General features: G+C 46.9%; 2 protein-coding genes across 7 annotated transcripts in view; one reads left to right on the plus strand and one right to left on the minus strand.

Annotated features, from left to right (window-relative positions):
- The window catches only part of cep85l (centrosomal protein 85L), a 71,971-nt gene that overhangs the window by 26,023 nt on the left and 25,023 nt on the right, over positions 1-20,925 (plus strand). For all 6 annotated transcript variants that reach the window (XM_082976855.1, XM_082976857.1, XM_014205134.3 and 3 more), the window contains one exon: positions 12,692-13,410. In XM_082976855.1, coding sequence (XP_082832981.1) covers positions 12,692-13,410 — 719 coding nt within the window. The remainder of the gene's footprint in view (positions 1-12,691; positions 13,411-20,925) is intronic.
- pln1 (phospholamban 1) overlaps positions 16,412-20,925 on the minus strand; it is a 4,965-nt gene continuing 451 nt past the window's right edge. The window contains exon 2 of the mRNA XM_014205137.3: positions 16,412-18,019. Within this exon, the coding sequence (XP_014060612.1) occupies positions 17,686-17,847 (162 nt within the window). The 5' untranslated portion in view covers positions 17,848-18,019 and the 3' untranslated portion in view covers positions 16,412-17,685. The remainder of the gene's footprint in view (positions 18,020-20,925) is intronic.

Genomic DNA, 20,925 nt, shown 5'->3' on the forward strand with positions numbered 1-20,925 from the left:
CTTCGAATTAGCCTGGAGCTTGTTTATTGTTGACAGGCGGAATGCATAACCGGTAGGATGTTTACGATCCAAATCAACAGCCGTAATGACTGCTAACCGTAGCCCGCGTCTCTTTTGATGACCGCTAAACTCAGCTCAGATAGCACACCCAGCCCGCCCTCTCTACTCTCCTCTCCTGTCCTATGTGGCGACTCATATTTCAGCCGGTGCCCTCGTCTCGGTCTGTACCCCGCGTCCTAGCTCTCTCGTTACATCAACACGTCTCTTCCCTGAAGCATGCTTATTGAGTCCAGGACAGGAGCATGTTGGCAGGGCTAGCTAAGTGCTATCTGTGGTGACGCAACACCAGTGGAGCGAGAGTTCCACTGCCGCTCAGATGACAGCTAGCAGGACAGGCATGTCGTGACACGAGGAGCGCAGGCTGACAGGAAGCCAACGTTACTGCTTTCCCGTTTTGGATTCCACCTCACTACATAAATAGATTAGGTTGATGTGCTTCATTTACGATGGTGAGTTTTGAAGCCGCGTGGTGGTCATTGCAGATTGAATGGCATCATGTGAGCTGGTCTGTAAACAAACTTCAAAAGTCTGAATGATGATATTGACGGACATGAAAACGTGTTAGGATCAGTACAACTGAAAGGTATTGGAACAGTTGGGATGTATGCCCATGGGGCTGCTGTGGCTATGAACAAATCGGACACACCCCCTACCGGAGTCATATGATAATACATGATGTGTGTGTGACTGATGACATCATATTCCTGAGCCTACCATGAGACTGTTCAGTCATCTGAATCTTCCTGTGTTTTTGACAGGCAGGACAGAGGCTACCTTTTACCCAGGCAGGGGTCCTTCCACTTCCTTACGTCACGTCTCTGAGTGGCTGGACCATAGGATGTTTACCCATCCCGAATTAAACCTGAATCAAAACATCCCATTTATATCGCTCTCTCTCTCTCTGCAGTTAGCCAAGCAGCAGGACAATAAAGCAGTCCCCTCACCCCCCTCCAATTCCCTCTACTCTGGCCCCTGTCGGACCCCATCTGTAAAAACGGCTATGTTTTTATAGGAGCCTCATTTTTGGCCCCTGGCCCGGGCCTTGGTTTACGAGAATGGAACGTCCAGAGCTCCTGAGTCGCGTGTTCTTCCCCGGTGACCCGTCTCCTTGGCGCCGGCGCCGCGGTAACAGCCCGGTGCCGTGAAACCCGATAGCTGTGGCTAAATACGTGCTAATGTGGCGGAAACGCTAGCAGGCTACATCCTACGCAGCCCTCGGGGAGAAAGGCTGTCTATAAAGGGGGAAGAAAACATGTCAGGCGCGTGTCTCACACATGCACACTTAGCTACACACCTGTCTCACACCTGCAACACATACCATCTTTCACGGACACGTTGTCGTATATACTCATCCACATATTCTTAAACACATGCTCACAAGGCCACAGAGTGAACACACACTCTCTCTCAGACACACAAAATTCTCTCTTCAAAACCACACATACTAAGTGAGGCCAGACCACAGAGCTGTTGATTGGCTAATAGACACGTGTGTGGGATTGCTCAACAGGGCATGGCTGGTGGAACACATCACGAGGCTGGTTCTATTGACAGTGATGATGATGATGATGATGACGATGACGACGCAAACCTTCTCTTTCACAATCACTCACCACCACCACCTCCCAACCGTTCTCTCAGGCGACATGTTGTTGATCTCAGACCACGCAGTCTGTCACGCTGCTGCTGTCGTCCCTTCTCTCTTCTCACCGCTGTTTTCTGCGCTCGTGTAGGATAACTTCGCGGTGTGGGCCGTTGGCCGTTTTGGCTGCTTGGATGCTGTTCAAGACCCTGTGTTATAAGACGGAGCTCATCGCCTCCCCTCGGTGTTACCTGGACCAGATACCGTTTGGCCTAGAGGAACGCTGTGGCCACGTGATCCAGTCCAAATCCAGCCCTGTTCTGTTGATGTTCAGGCTAACAGAGATCACCCTGATCCACTTTTATCCTCTTGGGTATTGCAGGACAGCTTCATCCTGCTGGTCCTGGACAGTTTATCTTGTCATGTAACTGGGGTTTTGGGGGAATACCGTTTATTTAAATACAGTTGATTTATTCTCCAGGACCTCTCGAAAAATAAACACACAATAGATATTTTCCTATCTGTCGAACTGTGGAAGGTGTACATTATATTTGGCAGGGATGACTTGTGGAGCCATCTACCCATACCCCGCTGTGCAGCCCCCTGCAGTCCCCTGCCCCGCTGAGTCAGTGCTGTGTTGTGTGGATGTTGTATTGTATAGGTCACAGTGTGGGAGAGTTGCCGCCCCCGGTGAGTGTCACAGTCCATCGGACAGCAGTGAGAAGGGGTTGCTGAGAAAGGCCACTGACCCTGGTGGGTGGCTCGCTGTGACCCTGCTGGGCCAAGAGAGGCAGGGGGGGTGTGTGTTTAGCTGGTGTTTGTGAGGCAGTGGGATGTGTGTCCGGTGTGTGTGTGTGTGTGTGTGTGTGTGTGTGTGGCTGGGCCTCGAGAGCCAACGGGGTATGAAGTGTACGGGGTATGAAGTGTATGCGGCATTTCACACTGCACCGTTCTGCCTGCCTGCACAGAGAGGACAGGCTAGCTGAGTCAGGGGACAGAGAGCCAGATGGGGCTAACTGTGGCTAACTGAGGGAGGCTACAGACTGTACAAAATCAGAGGCAGAGGCGAGCTATGCTAAGCTAACTGCATTGCGTGCTGGTGAGGTGACACTCGCCGTAGCAGGCTTGTTTCAATGAATCGGCCTATTTGTAGTCTCTGTGATGGGAACGCCACAAGCTGCTACTTCGCTTAACATCGAGAATAATCCCCTGCTGTAGGACAGATGGAGGGGGGAGGGAGGGAGGGAGGGAGGAGAGGAGGTGAGCTATGCTTTAGCAGCGAGGTGAATGTATGGTAAGGAGAAGGGGGAATTCTCCTCAGTGACAGGGAGGATGGGGGGATGAGAGAGTGGGATTTATGAGTGGTTGGGCCAAGGTGGAGGGGCTGAGCGGAGGAGATGGTCCTTCTCATTCACTGTAGCTATCTATCTCTATCTACACTATATATACAAAAGTATGCAGACACCCGTTTCAAATGAGTGGATTCGGCTATTTCAGCTACACCCGTTGCTGATAGGCATACAAAATCGAGCAAACAGCCATGCAATCTCCATAGACAAACATTGGCAGTAGAATGGCCTTACTGAAGAGCTCAGTGACTTTCAACGTGGCACCGTCATAGGACGCCACCTTTCCAACAAGTCAATTTGTCAAATTTCTGCCCTGCTAGAGCTGCCCCGGTCAACTGTAAGTGCTGTTATTGTGATGTGGAAACGTCTAGGAGCAAGAACGGCTCAGCTGAGAAGTGGTAGGCCGCACAAGCTCACAGAATGGGACCACCGAGTGCGGAAGCTCGTAGCAAGTAAAAATCGTCTGTCCTCAGTTGCAACACTCGGTACTGAGTTTCAAACTGCCTCTGGAAGCAACGTCAGCACAACAACTATTCGTCAGGAGCTTCATGAAATGAGTTTCCATGGCCGAGCAGCCGCACACAAGCCTAAGATCACCATGTGCAATACGAAGCGTCGGCTGGAGTGGTATAAAGCTCGCCGCCATTAGACTCTGGAGCAGTGGAATCACGTTTCACCATCTGGCAGTCTGACGGACAAATCTGGGTTTGGCGGATGCCAGGAGAACGCTACCTGCCCCAATGCATAGTGCCAACTGTAAAGTTTGGTGGAGGAGGAATAATGATCTGGGGCTGTTTTTCATGGTTCGGGCTAGGCCCCTTAATTCCAGTGAAGGGAAATCTTAACATCCTAGACGATTCTGTGCCTCCAACATTGTGGCAACAGTTTGGGGAGGCCCTTTCCTGTTTCAGCATGACAATGCCCCATGCTCAAAGCGAGGTCCATACAGAAATGGTTTGTCGAGATCGGTGTGAAAGAACTTGACTAGCATGCTACCCTGACCTCAACCCCATGAAACACCTTTTGGATAAATTGGAATGCCGACTGCAAGCCAGGCCTAATCGTCCAACATCAGTGCTTTTGTGGCTGAATGGAAGCAAGTCCTCTCAGCAATGTTACAACATCTCTTCTTCCCATAAGCTGTTATAGCAACAAAGGGGGGACCAACTGCATATTAATGGTCATGATTTTGGAATCAGATGTTCAACAAGCAGTTGTCCACATTTATTTATTTTACCTTTATTTAACTAGGCTAGTCAGTTAAGAGCAAATTCTTATTTTCAATGACAGCCTAGGAACAGTGGGTTGATTGCCTTGTTCAGGGGCAGAATGGCCGATTTTTACCTTGTCAGCTCGGGGATTCGATCTTGAAACCTTTCGGTTACTAGTCCAACACTCTAACCACTAGGCTACCTGCCGCCCCACATACTTTTGGTCATGTAGTGTAGTGTATCTCTATGTAGCTCTACATTCTACAGCTGACTGTTACTGGACATAATTTGGCCTGGAACACAAAAGGGCTGTGATTTTCATTGCTAGATGCAGGAACATTGTAAGGAGGCTCTCCCCAGCTCTGTGAGCTGTGGTAGGGGAGGGCTGTGTACTACCAGCCCCAGGCTTCCGCAGGCCTAGTTCCCCATCTCTCGCTGTCTCTCTCTCTCTCACTTGTGCGCTCTCTCAAACTCTCTCTCTCTTTCTCCCTTTCTCTCCTTCTCTCTCTCTGTCTGTAGCCCTGTTTTTCTCTACTGCCGCAATGCAAATCAGAACCAGATGAGTCTATTCTGGGTGCGTTAAACCCCCTGTCTGGAATTACCTCCCTGACTATATAAGGGTGGGAAACACAGACCTTGACCTCCAAAAATCATTTTTTTTACATTGTGTAATGAATAACAGCTGTTAAAATGTGTGTGTCTGTTTTAGGCTCATGCCCCTCTTTGATTTCATACAATAACATCTGAAATCACTCTTAATAGCTCACATCACAACACCATCATCCCAGACACCCTGGACCCACTCCAACTCGCATACCGCCCCGGCAGATCCACAGATGACGCAGTCTCTATTCCACTCCACACTGCCCCTCACCCACCTGGACACCTATGTGAGAGTGCTGCTCATTGACTACAGCTCAGCGTTCAACACCATAGTGCCCTTCAAGCTCATCACCTAATCTAAGGACCCTGGGACTGAACACCTCCCTCTACAACTGGATCCTGGACTTGCTGACGGGCCGCCCCCAGATGGTGAGGGTAGGCAACAGCACATCCACCACGCTGACCCTCAACACGTACCAGGACAACAACCTCTCCCTCAACGTCAGCAAGATAAAGGAGCTGATCTTGGACTACAGGAAACAGAGTGCCAAGCATGCACCGATTCACATTGACGGGGCTGTAGTGGAGCAGGTTGAGAGCTTCAAGATTCTCATTGTCCACATCACTAAGGATCTATCATGGTCCACACACACCAACACAATTGTGAAGAGGGAATGACAATGCCTCTTCCCCTCAGGAGGCATGGGCCCTCAGATCCTCAATTGAGAGCATCTTGACTGGCTGCATCATCACTTGCTATGGCAACTGCTTGGCATCCGATCGCAAGGCGCTACAGAGGGTAGCGCGTAAGGCCCAGTACACCTCTATACCAGGCGGTGTCAGAGGAATCCCCGAAAAATGGTCAAAAACTCCAGCCACCCAAGTCATAGACTGTTCTCTCTGCACCAAGTCTGGAACCAACAGGACCCTGAACAGCTTCTACCCAAAAAGCTACCAGGACTATCTGCATTGACCCTTTTGGCATGAACCTTTTTGACTCATTACTTAAGCTGCTGCTACTCTTTATTATCTATCCTGTTGCCTAGTCCCTTTATTCCTAGTTATGTGTACAGTTCATTCGGAAAGTATTCAGACCCCTTTTTTTTACATTTTGTTACGTTACAGCCTTATTCTAAAATGGATTCAATAAAAATACTAATCAATCTACAAACAATACCCCAAGGACAAAGCAAATATTGGTTTTTAGTATTTTTTGCAAATTTATTTAAAAAAAACCAGAAATGCCTTATATACATAAGTACTAAGACCCTTTGCTATGAGACTCGAAATTGAGCTCAGGTGCATCGTGTTTCCATTGATCATCCTTGAGATGTTTCTACAACTTGATTGGCGTCGACCTGTGGTAAATTCAATTGATTGGACATGATTTGGAAAGGCACACACCTGTCTATATAAGGTCCGACAGTTGACAGTGCTTGTCAGAGCTAAAACCAAGTCATGAGGTCGAAGGAATTGTCCGTAGAGCACAGAGACAGGATTGTGTCGAGGCACAGATCTAAGGAAGGGTACCCAAAAATGTCTGCAGCATTGAAGGTCCCCAAGAACGCAGTGGCCACCATAATTCTTACATGGAAGAAGTTAGGAACCACCAAGACTCTTCCTAGAGCTGGCCGCCCGGCCAAACTGAGCAATCAGGGGAGAAGGACCTTGATCTGGGAGGTGACTAAGAACCCGATGGTCACTCTGACAGAGCTCCAGAGTTCCTCTGTTGAGATGGGAGAACCTTCCAGAAGGACAACCATCTCTGCAGCAATCCACCAATTAGGCCTTTATGGTACAGTGGTCAGACGAAGCCACTCCTCAGTAAAAGGCTCATGATTGCCTGCTTGGAGTTTACCAAAAGGTACCTAAAGACTCTCAGACCATGAGAAACAATATTCTCTGGTCTGATGAAACCAAGATTGAACTCTTTGACCTGAATGCCAAGCGTCACATCTGGAGGAAACCTGGCACCATCCCTATGGTGAAGCATGGTGGTGGCAGCATGATGCTGTGGGGATGGTTTTCAGCGGCAGGGACTGGGAGACTACTCAGGATCAAGGGAAAGATGAACGGAGCAAAGTAGAGAGAGATCCTTGATGAAAACCTGCTCCAGAGTGCTCAGGACCTCAGACTGGGGTGAAGGTTCACCTTCCAACAGGACATTGACCCTAACTACACAGCCAAGACAACGCAGAAGTGGCTTCGGAACAAGTCTCTGAATGTCCTTGAGTGGCCTAGCCAGAATCCGGACTTGAACCCGATTGAACATCTCTGTGCAGCGAATAGCTGTGCAGCGACGCTCCCCATCCAACCTGACAGAGGATCCCCCCAAATACAGTTGTGCCAAGCTTGTAGCGTCATACCCAAGAAGACTCAAGGCTGTAATCACTGCCAAAGGTGCTTCAACAAAGTACTGAGTAAAGGGTCTGAATACTTATATAAATGTCATATTTCATATTTTTTTTAATATACATTTGAAGAAAATGCTAAAAACCTGTTTTTGCTTTGTCATTATGGGGTATTGTGTGTAGATTGATGAGGGGAGAATAAAATGTAATCCATTTTAGAATAAGGCTGTAACGTAACAATGTGGAAAAAAGTCAAGGGGTCTGAATACTTTCCGAATGCGCTATACATATCTACCTCAATTACCTCGTACCCTTGCACATCGACTCGGTACTGGTACCCCGTGTTTATAGCATGTTATCATTACTCATTGTGTATTTATTATTCATTTTATTATTATGTTTTACCTTTTTATTATTTCTCTGTTTTCTCTCTCTGCATTGTTGGGAAGGGCCCATAATTAAGCATTTCACTGTTAGTCTACACCTGCTGTTTACGAAGGATGTGACGAATACAATTTGATTAGATCAGAATTTATTTGATTTAATAAGGCCTAGATATTTAATCAGTTCTCTACGCATATTTTTTTTACAAGGAGCATGTTTGCGCCTAAGTTGAAAACAAACCCAAAGAAATTTAGGAGCACAAAGAAAAATATTTGAGGTAATAAAGCTAGAATCCTTCATTTCTCTAGGCGTACCTGTTAAAATGTAACGTCGCACAGCAAAATATTTAGGCGCATATATGAGTAAAATTGTTGCACTGTTGAGCCCTGTTAATAGAGTTTTAATTTAAGCCTGCTGGATCTCAGAGATCTGTATTGCCTTTCAGAACACTTTTTATTGCTTTTTGCTCCAATAACAAGCTTATTGGCATTGCTTAGAGTTGTCCTGAACATATCCTCCCTGCCACCAGTCCTGTCACCACTTGTCACCATTCTGTGGTGTGGCCTCATTATGGTTGCTCCCTGGTAGCCAACTGTTATATCAGTTACCATCATCATCATGCTAGCATCATCAGGCTGTCAGAGATGGTTGTCAGTCTTAGTACACTGCCCTCTGTATTTCCCCACGTTGACTTTCCCTCCTCCACTAACCCTCCATGCTGTTCCCTACCTCAGTGCTTAGTGTGCTGTACTGCTGGCATCCAGAGTGGTTAAGGCTGAGTTCACTTCAGTAGCCATTGGAAGCCCAGGGTCAGTCAGTCACAGTGTGCATCTGAATGCCTTTCCAAGTGTAGCATGCTTCCTGAGCTCCAGCTGGCCTGCAGGAAAAGAGAAGCTAGCAGGTCTGAGCCACAGTCTCCAACAGTAGCCAGCCAGGATATGTCTTCTTCACTTAAAGCTATCCAGACTGGTTTATGTCTTCTTAACCCCACCCAGTCTCGTTTATGTCTCCTTAATCCCTTCCAGACTGGTTTATGTCTACTTAACCCCGTACAGACTGTTTTATGTCTACTTAACCCCTTCCAGATTGGTTTATGTCTACTTAACCCCTTCCAGTCTGGTTTATGTCTCCTTAACCCCATCCAGTCTGGTTTATGTCTCTTTAACCCCATCCAGACTGGTTTATGTCTCTTTAACCCCTTCCAGACTGGTTTATGTCTACTTAACCCCTTCCAGACTGGTTTATGTCTCCTTAACCCCTTCCAGACTGGTTTATGTCTACTTTACTTAACCCCTTCCAGGCTGGCTTATGTCTACTTTATTTAAGCCCCTTCCAGACTGGTTTATGGCTACTTAACCCCTTCCAGACAGGTTTATGCCTACTTAACACCTTCCAGACTGGATTATGTCTACTTAACCCCTTCCAGATGGGTTTATGTCTACTTAACACCTTTCAGACTGGTTTATGGCTACTTAACACCTTCCAGACTGGTTTATGGCTACTTAACACCTTCCAGACTGGTTTATGTCTACTTAACCCCTTCCAGACTGGTTTATGCCTACTTAACACCTTCCAGACTGGTGTATGTTTACTTAACCCCTTCCAGACTGGTTTATGTCTCCTTAACCCCGTCCAGACTGGTTTATGTCTCTTTAACCCCTTCCAGACTGGTTTATGTCTCTTTAACCCCTTCCAGACTGGTTTATGGCTACTTAACCCCTTCCAGACTGATTTATGCCTACTTAACGCCTTCCAGACTGGTTTATGTCTACTCAAAGCCTTCCAGACTGGTTTATGTCTACTTAACCCCTTCCAGACTGGTTTATGTCTACTTAACACCTTCCAGACTGGTTTATGGCTACTTAACACCTTCCAGACTGGTTTATGTCTCCGTAACACCTTCCAGACTGGTTTATGTCTACTCAAAGCCTTCCAGACTGGTTTATGTCTCCGTAACACCTTCCAGACTGGTTTATGTCTCCGTAACACCTTCCAGACTGGTTTATGTCTACTCAAAGCCTTCCAGACTGGTTTATGCCTACTTAACACCTTCCAGACTGGTTTATGTCTACTTAACACCTTCCAGACTGGTTTATGCCTACTTAACACCTTCCAGACTGGTTTATGCCTACTTAACACCTTCCAGACTGGTTTATGTCTACTTAACACCTTCCAGACTGGTTTATGCCTACTTAACACCTTCCAGACTGGTTTATGCCTACTTAACACCTTCCAGACTGGTTTATGCCTACTTAACACCTTCCAGACTGGTTATGTCTACTCAAAGCCTTCCAGACTACCTGTGTCAGGCTCAGAGTGTATAGAGACAGCAGAAGGCTGGTTAGTGGGTCTGGTTGCATAAAACACCTTATCTTTTCCTTAAAGTTTCTTTAACTTTAAGTCAGTTGCACAAAATATTTTAAGGTGAATTTCCCGTTAAATTAAGTGGAAAAGTTAAGGGTGCCCATGAGGTTCCTTAACTGCTTCATTCAGTATGGATATCAATGTAAACAGCATTTTTGGAGGTGATTGTTGCTTTCATCTGCCCTGGTTACAAAAGGAACACTTCAACCAGCTAGCTACTTAGCTAAACAATGGAAGATGCACAATCCATTGCTACAAAGCTGGCTAGTTAGCTCTAAGTACTATTTAAGATAGCTTGATGTACTTAATATAAACAAGCTGAGAAAAAAGTAACTACAAGAAACATGATTTATTATCTTCTGAAGCAATTTGGTTATCCTGTCTTGTTTGCTATCTGACAAAATTAAAGCAATCTCTTTGACGAGACATTAGTCAGTGAATCATGCCGTCTCCGTGGTAACCAGATACTCTTTCTGCCATACATACCTTCAAACTACTGTTGAACCCCTTAAGTAGGCCCTTACCTAAGGAAATATTTCAGGGGCTCTATTCCTTAAGGTTAACCCTTAAGGGAAACCCTTGATGTTTTATGCAGCCGGGCCCTGGTTTAGAGTAACCTCTTCCCAGACCAGGTTATTGCACATAGCCAGTTAGGGAAGGAAGTGTCTAATGTGTGAGACTAGGTTTAGAGTGGCAGCCCGTCCTGTGTGGAATGGGCTGTCTGAGCCTAACTTGCCCTAGCCCCACCACCACCACCACTCTTCAACCCCCAGCCCCTTCCAGCTGCTCTAACATTTGCCCTGACACTCAAAAGTGTTAAACAAAGGAGCACTTTGTCAGAACATCAACTAGCCACGTGCCACTGTCTTTGTTCCCGGGGGCTCGAGGTGAGCGCAAACTGAACAACAAGGAGCAACGGAATCCGGGTGGTGTGGTGGCATGACAACAGGGTCTTTGTCTCAGTACAAAGTCAGTTTAAGTAGGCTACTTCAGTACAACTTGCAAACCATGTGAAATTGACCTCCATTCTGAACTAACATTGCTTTCAAAATATTGCCGACAATCTTTTAAGTTGATTGACCTTTATAACTCAACCAAGGATAAAATCATTATGCGTCCTCCCTGCGTCCTCGCCGCTCATATTAGAGAACATTCCGGTCGTTGGTTGTGGGAGCAGTGCATGGGGGTTGCTCTAATGTATGAATTGCCCTAATGACTAATGTGACGTGAGGAGGGCTGACAGAATGACTGCTCTGTCTCTTCTCTGACTGGCTGACTCCTCCTTCAAAGTGTCACTCTCTGTCACTGTCAGGGCACAGGGGAGTCAGAGCCCTTGGCCTGCAATGCTCTTATTTTGGCCGAGGTTCTTTGGCCTCAGATTATCTGGTCATCTATTGTTTCGATTCAGGGTTAGTTAGGGCCAGGAGCAGTTCTGTGCTTCCTGTACTAGAGGGCTCTGGGATGTTGGAGGACTGCCCTGTCACTCTCAGGCTGCTCCTCTGTCTTCCTCTCTCTTGCCAATGTCGCGGCATGGTTTAGTTTAGCCAACTCCTCTGTGGTGTTAGTTACCATGCTAACAGTTTACCGCATTACAACGGATGACAAAAGAGTTGGCCCAGACAGAGCTGAGACCATCCCAGGCTATTGTCCTCCTCCCACTCTGCCCCAACTTCAGCCTCCTTTCTCCCTGTCACTGTGGCTTACTCTCCCCTCCCTCCCTCTGCCTGTTCCTCCAACTCACCAGCCAGTCTACTTCCAATAAGTCTGGAAGGAGTAAATCCCTGCTCTGCTGCATTGCAGAGTCCTCTAGTTTTAATGAGATGTACGGAAGCCCCGGTGAAGGCTTTAATGCCTTAATATTAGTCTGTTGCTGTAAATGAGGAAAGTTGGATATGGGCCACGGGTTGTTGCGTCATTGCTATGATGTGCTTAAGTAATGGGCAGAACTTAGAATTGGTGATGAGTCCGAGTTCAATCCGGTCTATATACTAATGGCTAACTAGTGGCCTTCATGCTGAGGTACAGTAGAACTATCATACGGTTTGGTTCATCCAATGATTAATGACAGTGTGACTTTAACATATGATACTGTCATTCACTTTCAGACCTGCACTGGGGGAGCTAATTATCTGTGTCTTGTTTTGGTAGTTAGTCATGTTGGTTTAGAAGGGTCCGGCCATAGACACAGTCCTTTGTCGTCCCCCCCCCCCCCCGTGCTTCTTTGTGTGTGACTGGCCACATGTCTGTTCCATGAGCTGTGTCCTTCATTGCTCACGTTGCGTAAAGCCCCTGAGGAAGCAGTGTTCCTAGTATGTCGTATAACACACACACACACACAGACACACACAGACACACACACACACACACACACACACACACACACACACACACACACACACACACACACACACACACACACAGATCATGGGTTATCCATGAGGAACATGGCAGATGAGCCCAGGGCTGACACTGGGCGGTGCCTCCAACCATATAGTAACACAGTAACACCCCTCCCGAACATCTGAGCCCTCCAGACAGGCAGACCGCAGCTTTCTATGAACCAGGAACACTTTCTCTAAAATAATCATGCTCAATCGTATGAAATGGTTCTTGGAGCACACTGTGCAGTACTGTGTTCAGAATCACCCCTTTGTTACTAAATTCTACAGTCATCAGGGAAGAAACTTCCCAAAAAGTTGTGGTCATGTATTATAGAAGTGTATGTAGTTTGGAATAAGATAGTTGAAGGAGTCCACCCACACACTGTTCCTCTCTCCTCTCCTCCAGACCACTCCAGCTCCAGCACCACCTTGTCCTTCCAGCCGCTGCGCTCCCAAGGTGCTCTCCCCACGGCCCACGTCATGCCCTCGCCCTCCTCCGGCTCCAAGCTCAGCACAGCGCCCTCCCCTGGGAGCAGCCCCTGGTCTTCCTGCCAGCTGCCCTCGCCCCTCGACAGCCCCCTGGACATGAAGGACCCCCGGCCCGTCCGCCGCTGGTCCTCCCTCACCCGCCTCAGCCCCCAGGAGAAGACCATCCCCGGGGGCCGGGCCGCGTACCGCTCTGACCCCCATGGCTCCCTGGACAGAGGGGTGCTCTACGGTTACAGACATGACCCTCTGGGCCCCACGGACCCCTACCTATCCCACCTGCAGTCCCCAGGGGCCGAGGCCAGGTACAAGTACCCCCTGAGTACTAAGACAGACTCTCACTCTGCCTGCTCATCCCCACTCAAACCCAACACCTTAGACCTGACCTACAGTGCCTTACCGGAGACCAAGCACCCTGGCGTCGGGCTGACGGTACCCAGCCAGAGGGGCCTACCACTGGGCCACCAGACAGTAGGAGGGTCCCCCATCCAGCCAGCAGTGAGGACCCAGATGTGGCTGAGTGAGCAGATGGAGTACCGGCCCCCCGGCCCCGGGCCAGAGCTGTGTGGGGCCCTGTCGGCCTGGCAACAGGAGCAGCAGCAGAGGGAGAGGCTACGGCAAGAGGCCGAGCTCAACCAGGTGAGAGGAGTGGATTGGGAAGTAGGCTACAGTTTCTGTTAGACAGCTAGTCAGGGGACTCTGTCAAGTAAATTGATGAGTGTTAGTTAGTTGTCATGGGTGTTAACCTTTCAGATTTTCAGCACAATATTGCCTGGAGTCTATACTGAAAACTGGTGAAGATTTCCCTCCAAATTGTGAACCGCTTCATGTAGGACTAAATATGAGGGCATATCGCCCTCTGGTGGGCTTCTGAAGCGTTGTCGTTTTTCCTAAAGAAACAATACAAGATGGTCAGTGCTATCTGAAATCCCCGGGACGTCTCTACCCTAAATCCTAACCTTAACCCTAACCATAACTCTAACCTAATCCTTACCTTAACCATTTTAAATGTGAACTTCAATGGGTTAGGTACGTCCCAAGGATCACATTTCAAGTTTTCATGTCACGTCCACAAGTACAGTAAAATTCCTTTCTTGCAAACTCTAAACCAAACAATGCGATAATCAATATCAATGTAGTACTAAAAATAACATAAGGTAGAACAAAAACACACGCAATTGTTTGTTGTTGAAGAACACGAGGAAGTAAGTAAGCTATATACAGGGTCAGTTCCAATACTTCCAGTTCCATATTTACAATGTGCAGGAATACTGGAGCGATAGAGGTGGATCCCAGATTGCACCGATACAAGATACATATCCATTCCAGCACCTCCATGAAGGCTATTATAAAGTAGTTCACATTTTCAATGAACACAGACAAACTCTTTAAGGTTTGTGTATTTTGTCTTTAATTTAGAACATTCTTTACAAAATGCGGTGTGGCGTAAGAAAGTGAACAGTGGAGCCAGTGTCTGCAGATAGACGACCATTCTACAGTAGGTTCATCTTCAGAGAGCTGGATGCGTTTGGTGCGTTTACTCTGTATTTATGTCTTACTCTGCCAAAATAAACCAGTCGACTCTTAGTACTGGACCTTAAAACATTTACAGCACACAATTATGTTATAATATTGTTACTGCGATATCCTATCTCTCGCCGAACAGTTTACACTACATACCCATTTCTATTGAGTAAAGAATGTGTTGTGAATATGCTAAAACTCATACTGTGTTCAAAAAGCAAATCGTCTCCAAAGGGAAGGCCGAACTCAACAGTTACTCTGTGAGTGCGGCATAAAGAAATTATATCGCGCCACAAAGGACTGATACCTTTAAAGGTCATATGCAGCTGTTTTTATCTCAACATCAAATCATTTCTGGGTAACAATTAAGTACCTAACTTGTGATTGTTTTCATTTAAAATTGTAAAAAATAAACAAAAAATAGCTTCTTAGCAAAGAGCAATTTCTCAAGCAAGAATTTTGCTAGGACTGTCTGGGAGTGGTCTGAGTGGGGAGGGGAAAACTGAAAATGAGCTGTTATTTTCAGAGAGGTTTGGAACTCTTCTTTCTCATTGGTCTATTATCTAATTTACCGCATGGTGATGTCACCATAGAAGGCCAAAACTCCATCCAACCAAAACAGGCACATTTTTGGCAATCCTTTCAAACAGCTCTAGGGCATTATCATCATTTTCACAATATTACAGTATTATTCCAACCTCATAGTGTGGAAATGTATTAAATATAAAACATAGGAAATCACGTTTTTGAATACACTCAGCCTTTAAAGATCGCATACTAGTTTGTCTAATTTCAGTTTATGTGGCAAAACAAGAAAGTATAGTGTAGAGAATCATTGTACCATCTAAAACCGCTGTGAAATATATTTTCCATAACCAAAAATATTGTATTTTCAGCCGTTTGTAGCTGAAAAAGAAAGTAAAAGACAAAAAAATGGGAAGCATAGAAATAGCACACATACAACAGATTAGATTAGCTTTCAATCAGAATGACAGATCTATAGCGCACATTTCTATGTGAATTGTGTAGGGTCACCCAAAAAAGATACATATTGCAGCTTTAATCATTTTCAGTTCCATTTCATTTGTCAGTGGCATCATTCGTGTTCTGTGCTTTGGTCTTAATAGCTTTGAATAGTCTGACTGTGAGTGTAAAAGCTTTAAAGAGCTTGTTCTCTTTGGTCATATAAACCCATACGTAAAATGTATGCACGCATGACTGTTAGTCACTTTGGATAAAAGTGTCTGCTAAATGGCATACTTAAAAATAAATCATTGGCCAGAATGAAATGTGGTGCAGTTAGGTGATTCTACCACTAGAGGGAGGTCAGCTAAACGGAAGGAGGGCATGCTATTGATTCTCCCATGCCAACATTTTTTACATTCTCTACCATCGGTGGATGGAGCTTCATCCTCCTGTCATATTTTGAATCTTGCCGCCTCATGTTACCATCTCATGGAATCCCAGACTTTTCTTCTCTCCAAAAGCTCAAGATCTTGGATTCTAACCCAGCAGGTTCGCAGCCTTTATTCAGTGATTTGATGCTGTGGATGAACAACTGTTGAATAGTAATTAGTCAAAGCCATGGTGTATTTATATGATCAAATCAGAGGTAGAGGGACTCCCATCAGACCCTGTGGCCCTTGGGGACTGGAATTGCTCAACCTAACTACTGTAGGCCATGAGGTCAGAGGTTACATGAGCTTGACCAGGACAAGCATGAGGAGCAGCACGATGACGATGAGCAGGAAGTTGAGCATCAGGTTGAGGCCGCGGTTGTTGACCAGATCCATGATGACACTCGACATGGAGAGGCTGGGTTCAGGCTGCAGATACCCCAGGCAGAGTGATCAATTTCTGGGCAAAGCTCTTCAGTTCAGGGGGGGGGGGGGGGGGGGTCTTCTGGAAGGTTCCTCAGGAAGGCTAGTGATGGATGGATGATTGGATGGATGCAGATTACATCTCCCTGCTTAGCCCTCACTGTAGCTGTGCTGTGGTGGTTGTTGGTTCAGCTACAGAGGTCTGAGAGGGAAAACAGGGGCCCAGTGAGAGACTGGTTCGCTTACGCAGACACACATATGATCACACACACACATACAAGTCAGATTCCCTTGGGTTAACATTGTCAGTACGTTTATTTCAGCAGTGCACTGTAGTGTGTCAGTATAACCAGGTGGCAGAAGGTAGGTTAAGAGTCACTGTGAGGGATGACAGATCTACAGGAGGGTGACGTGTGTGCACACAACTTTGACGTACACTCCCCTACGCATTTGTTTGGACAGTGAGGCTAAAAGGTTTCATTTGGCTCTACACTCCAGCATTTTGGATTTGAGGTCAAACGTTTTATCAGGCGACAGTACAGAATGTCACCTTTTCGTTTGAGGGTGTTTTCATACATATCTGTTTACCGTTTAGAAAGGAACGCACTTTAGGTATCTAGTCCCCCGCATTTGAAGGTGTCATAAGTATTTTAACCCTTATTTTACCAGGTAAGCCGACTGAGAACACATGCTCATTTACAGCAACGACCTGGGGAATAGTTACAGGGGAGAGGAGGGGGGGTGGATGAAGGAGCCAATTGTAAACTGGGGATGATTAGGGCACTGACGGTACTGTATAAGGGCCAGATTGGGAACATAGCAAGTACACGGGGTTAACTCGTCTACTCTTACAATAGTGTATTCAATTTAGTACAAAGTATTTGGTCCCATATTCCTAGCACCTAATGATCACATCAAGCTTGTGACTCTACAAACGTGTCGGATGCATTTGCAGTTTGTTTTAGTAGTGTTTTCGGATGATGGTGTGATCAGTGATCGGTAAATCATTTACCGTGTCATTTTGGAGTCCCTTGTATCGTAAATCACAATAGAATATGTTTCTGAACACTTCTGCATTCACGTGGACACTACCATGGTTACGGATAATCCTGAATGAACCGTGAATAATGATGATTGCACAATGATCATGCCCCCAAAACAGGCTAACCTCTCATTAGCATATCGTTTGGTGGGGTATGATATTTATGCCTCTGAAACTTTAGCTTCACTGTGCAAATAGATATGTAGGGGAGTGTATACTGAATCTGGGAACAACAATCTTCTATTGCAACTCTCACACTGCAACTTTATAGTATTATAGTGTCTGATTGTATATGTCATTAAAATAAATCATGCAGAATTATTAGACTCTACAAAACAGTATAGCTGATCTTATCCTACGCTAATTCCTGCAAATTCAAAACCATTTAACAAAATATTAAGATCATCTCCATGTTTGCCACCCAATCCCCTCCCCCTCCTCTCCCCTTTCATTGTCTGGCCCTCTTGAAGAGTGCATGGCCCTGTTGGGCTGTAGTGTGGCGCCTGGCCCCTCCCGGCCCCTCGGCCCTCACATCAACAACACGATGATGTAGATGAGCAGCAGGCAGATGAGGATGAGGCTGAAGTTGACAAAGAGCTCCTGCATGTTCTGCCTGGCCTGGGGAGGCACGTCCACCGCCATGGAGGCTCTGCGGATGGCCGAGCGCATCGTGTGCTGCACCTTATCCATGCTGGGGCTGGCTGGGGCTTGGGGTGGGCTCTGTGGGGTTGGGCGCTAGGCAGTGAGGGGCGAGAGCGTACTCTAGGACAGGCGGACAGAGGGGTGGTGCAGAGGATAGAGAGTGGTGACGGAGGGAGGTGAGAGGAGTGGTCCCGGTGCCCAGGGGTCTGGAGGAGCCGCGCTGGGGGGAGGGAGCAGCAGAGAAAGTGGTGTCAGAATAACATTTTCAGTCATGTTCAGTTTCATTAACAATTGGTTCAACTGGAGGGCAAGATACCCCACCCATCCCCTTCATGCCCAACAGTATGGCTGACCCTGTAAAACAGCACATTTCACTGCAGCTATCCAGTGTATGTTACAATAAAACATCATTTTTGTATCTACATAATCAAACGTCACTCACTTTGGGGCCCCATAACCTCAGGCCTTATAGTCAATCACAGATCTCCTCTCCCCGCTGAGTCTGCTCTCTAGTGTCACGTGTTTGTACTGCTCTGTCCTCCTCTCAAGGTCAAAACAACAGAGAGGGGAGGATAATGGAATGATAATAAAATGGACTCCAACCTCCTGTCGTCTCCCATAATTCATTCCTCTCTATAAATGGCTGACTGGATTTGGCCGATCTTATCTGGGCTTATTCTGTGAAGGACGCAGCGCAATGCTTTGTACTTTCCTCTCAATGGGGTTCATAAGTTGTGAGTCGGAAGCTAGGTTTGACGAGATGTTTGTAACCTGGATGGTGGCAGTTTGGTATTCATGGTGTATGTTACTTGTTTTTTTGTATATTTTAATACTTGAATATTGCCAGGGTTCTTGAAATGATGCGATGCTTTAGCTCGATGATTTTATGTGGAATGTGTGTTTTCTATGTACTGTGACAGCTTTAGACATCATATAAATGAATATCCCACTTCCCTGCTGGGCCTTTGACAACTCCAACATGGAAGTGAGTAGGAGCTGTACATGGTGGGTCGTATTTGGGCTCCACCGCATTCCCTCTGGCAGAATATGGAAGGAAAAACCTGCTGGAGATCACACGCCTTATCGGAACGCAGAACACTTCTAACTGGGGATGAAGCCATTCAAACCACCTCTAATCTCAGCGACGGTGAGGGCTGTCCTCACCGTCGCTGTCCTCCATTTTGTGTCGAGAATGTACACACTGGATTGTGATCGTCAGAGCAGCCCTACTTCGCTCTAGTCCGTCCACACAGGCCTTATCTCTTCTTCCAGAATCCTCTCTCCCCTCAGGGGCTCCTCAGTGACAGGCATGCCCAGGAAAGGTGAGGATCTGTGGGTCACTCTCCAAGCTTTGCCCCTAGTCCCTGCTGGTTCCCTGCCTCTCTGAGTCAGACTACCCATGGCCTGCTCCAGAGTAGAGGGGAGGGAGATGCAAGGCGAGGAGGCGGCCAGGCCCGCTGAAGACCTGCTGACAGCAGTTATCTGCCCGGCTCCAGCTATGTGCCAGCGGGTATTCTTAGGGCTGACCTTTGGCTATCTCAAAGAGGTGGAGTCCATTTCAACACTAGCCAAACCTAAACCCCTCTTTAGCCATCCCTCTGACCTGGTGAACACCACCGGTGTGGAGGGAGGGGAGCTGCGCGTGGAAAGCATGGGTTGGGCGCAGGAGAGCGTGTGGACTTAATGGGTCAGGATGTAGGAGGAATCTCGCTAGAGTCCCGATAATGAGTCTGTGAGGATTAAGGGCCTTTCTTCTGTCCACTATAGCATCTAATACATCTCTGCTAAGAGATCATTATCTTTCGGCATGTTTTGAGTCGTGTTGTTTACGTTCCGTTGTGGTTGAGAGGAACGCTGGGCTATACCCTGGTGTTCCAAGAAGATCACAGGAGCCCCCAGCCTAAAAGGAACTGGAGGGTTCTGGGTAAGAGGGGTTACTAGTGAATGACGTCGGAGCCCAGCCTGGCACAAACATACCTCCCTCACCCTGGTCACATGACACATGGTTTGTTTAACGCACCATGCCTTCAGCGATGAGTGGCAATCAAGCGGCATGTCAACACCAAATGCACCCAAGCCTTCAGCTCTGGAGTGGTCAGGTGTTGTTCTCATGTCAGGACAAGGGGATATGATAAGTTCATTAATAATAGCCTCTCCCCTGGCACTACTAAACATGTCACCATCTACTCATTCACTGCCCCCTGGGTTCACCCACCCGCCCTTACAAGGGCATTCTGAAGGGGAGGCCAAGGACACAGCAGGATGAAAGGACAAGCTAATACAGGCTGTTATTGAAACCCAATGGGGACGTTGTTTGGATTGTAAACCCAAACCCGCCATTCCTCTTCGCGAAAGAGTCCACATGGAGCGACGGAGCCAGTGGGTGAAAAACAAAGCTGAACATGAAATCGAATCGAACCTAAGAAGGAAATCCTTCTGAAACCTGGCAGAAGCGTTCACAGGCCAATAATGTTCGTTTTATTATTTTTTTTCTTTCTGCTCTCTTGGCGTAGTTCCTGTGATAATGAGTCATCTGGAGGGAGAGGGAGAGGGAGGAAAGCTTTCAATGGGCTTGGCCCCCAGCGCTGAACTTTCCGTGATGGCATCACACAGCAATGCACAGGGAACTGTGGGCTTTGCTTTGGTTGTGTGGCCCAGGAGAGGGCATAAGTGAAATGTTATACAGGCCCAATTACAGTACACATAGCAGTGTGAACAATGGTTAGTTGACAACCACAAAATGTATCTTCATAACAGCCTCTTCCACCTGGTATTGAAATATAGGATTACAATGAATATGAGAAATGATTACCGGGTTGATTCACTGCACTGAGGCAAGATGGAGAGGGCCATTTTCATGATAAACCCATGTGATTTCCAGTTCTCTCCTCCAGTGTTGGTTGGCTGTAACCTTTCCCTGTCTACAGACTCCCTTTGTGTCCTGTCTGCTCATTTCAATCAATGCAAATTCCAGGCCTTTGCCAGATGCAAATGTGTGTGTTGTGGATAGGTCACGGCTAGCCTGTGTGTGTGTGTGTGTGTGTGTGTGTGGCGCGCTGCTCTGTTTGTTTAGACTAGAGGACAGTTAAATTGGGTACTGCTCCATCCTAAACATCAGGATACCAT

The sequence above is a fragment of the Salmo salar genome, chromosome 06 (genome assembly GCF_965601325.2).
Source record: "Salmo salar chromosome 06, fSalSal1, whole genome shotgun sequence".
NCBI classification, from domain to species: Eukaryota; Metazoa; Chordata; class Actinopteri; order Salmoniformes; family Salmonidae; genus Salmo; species Salmo salar.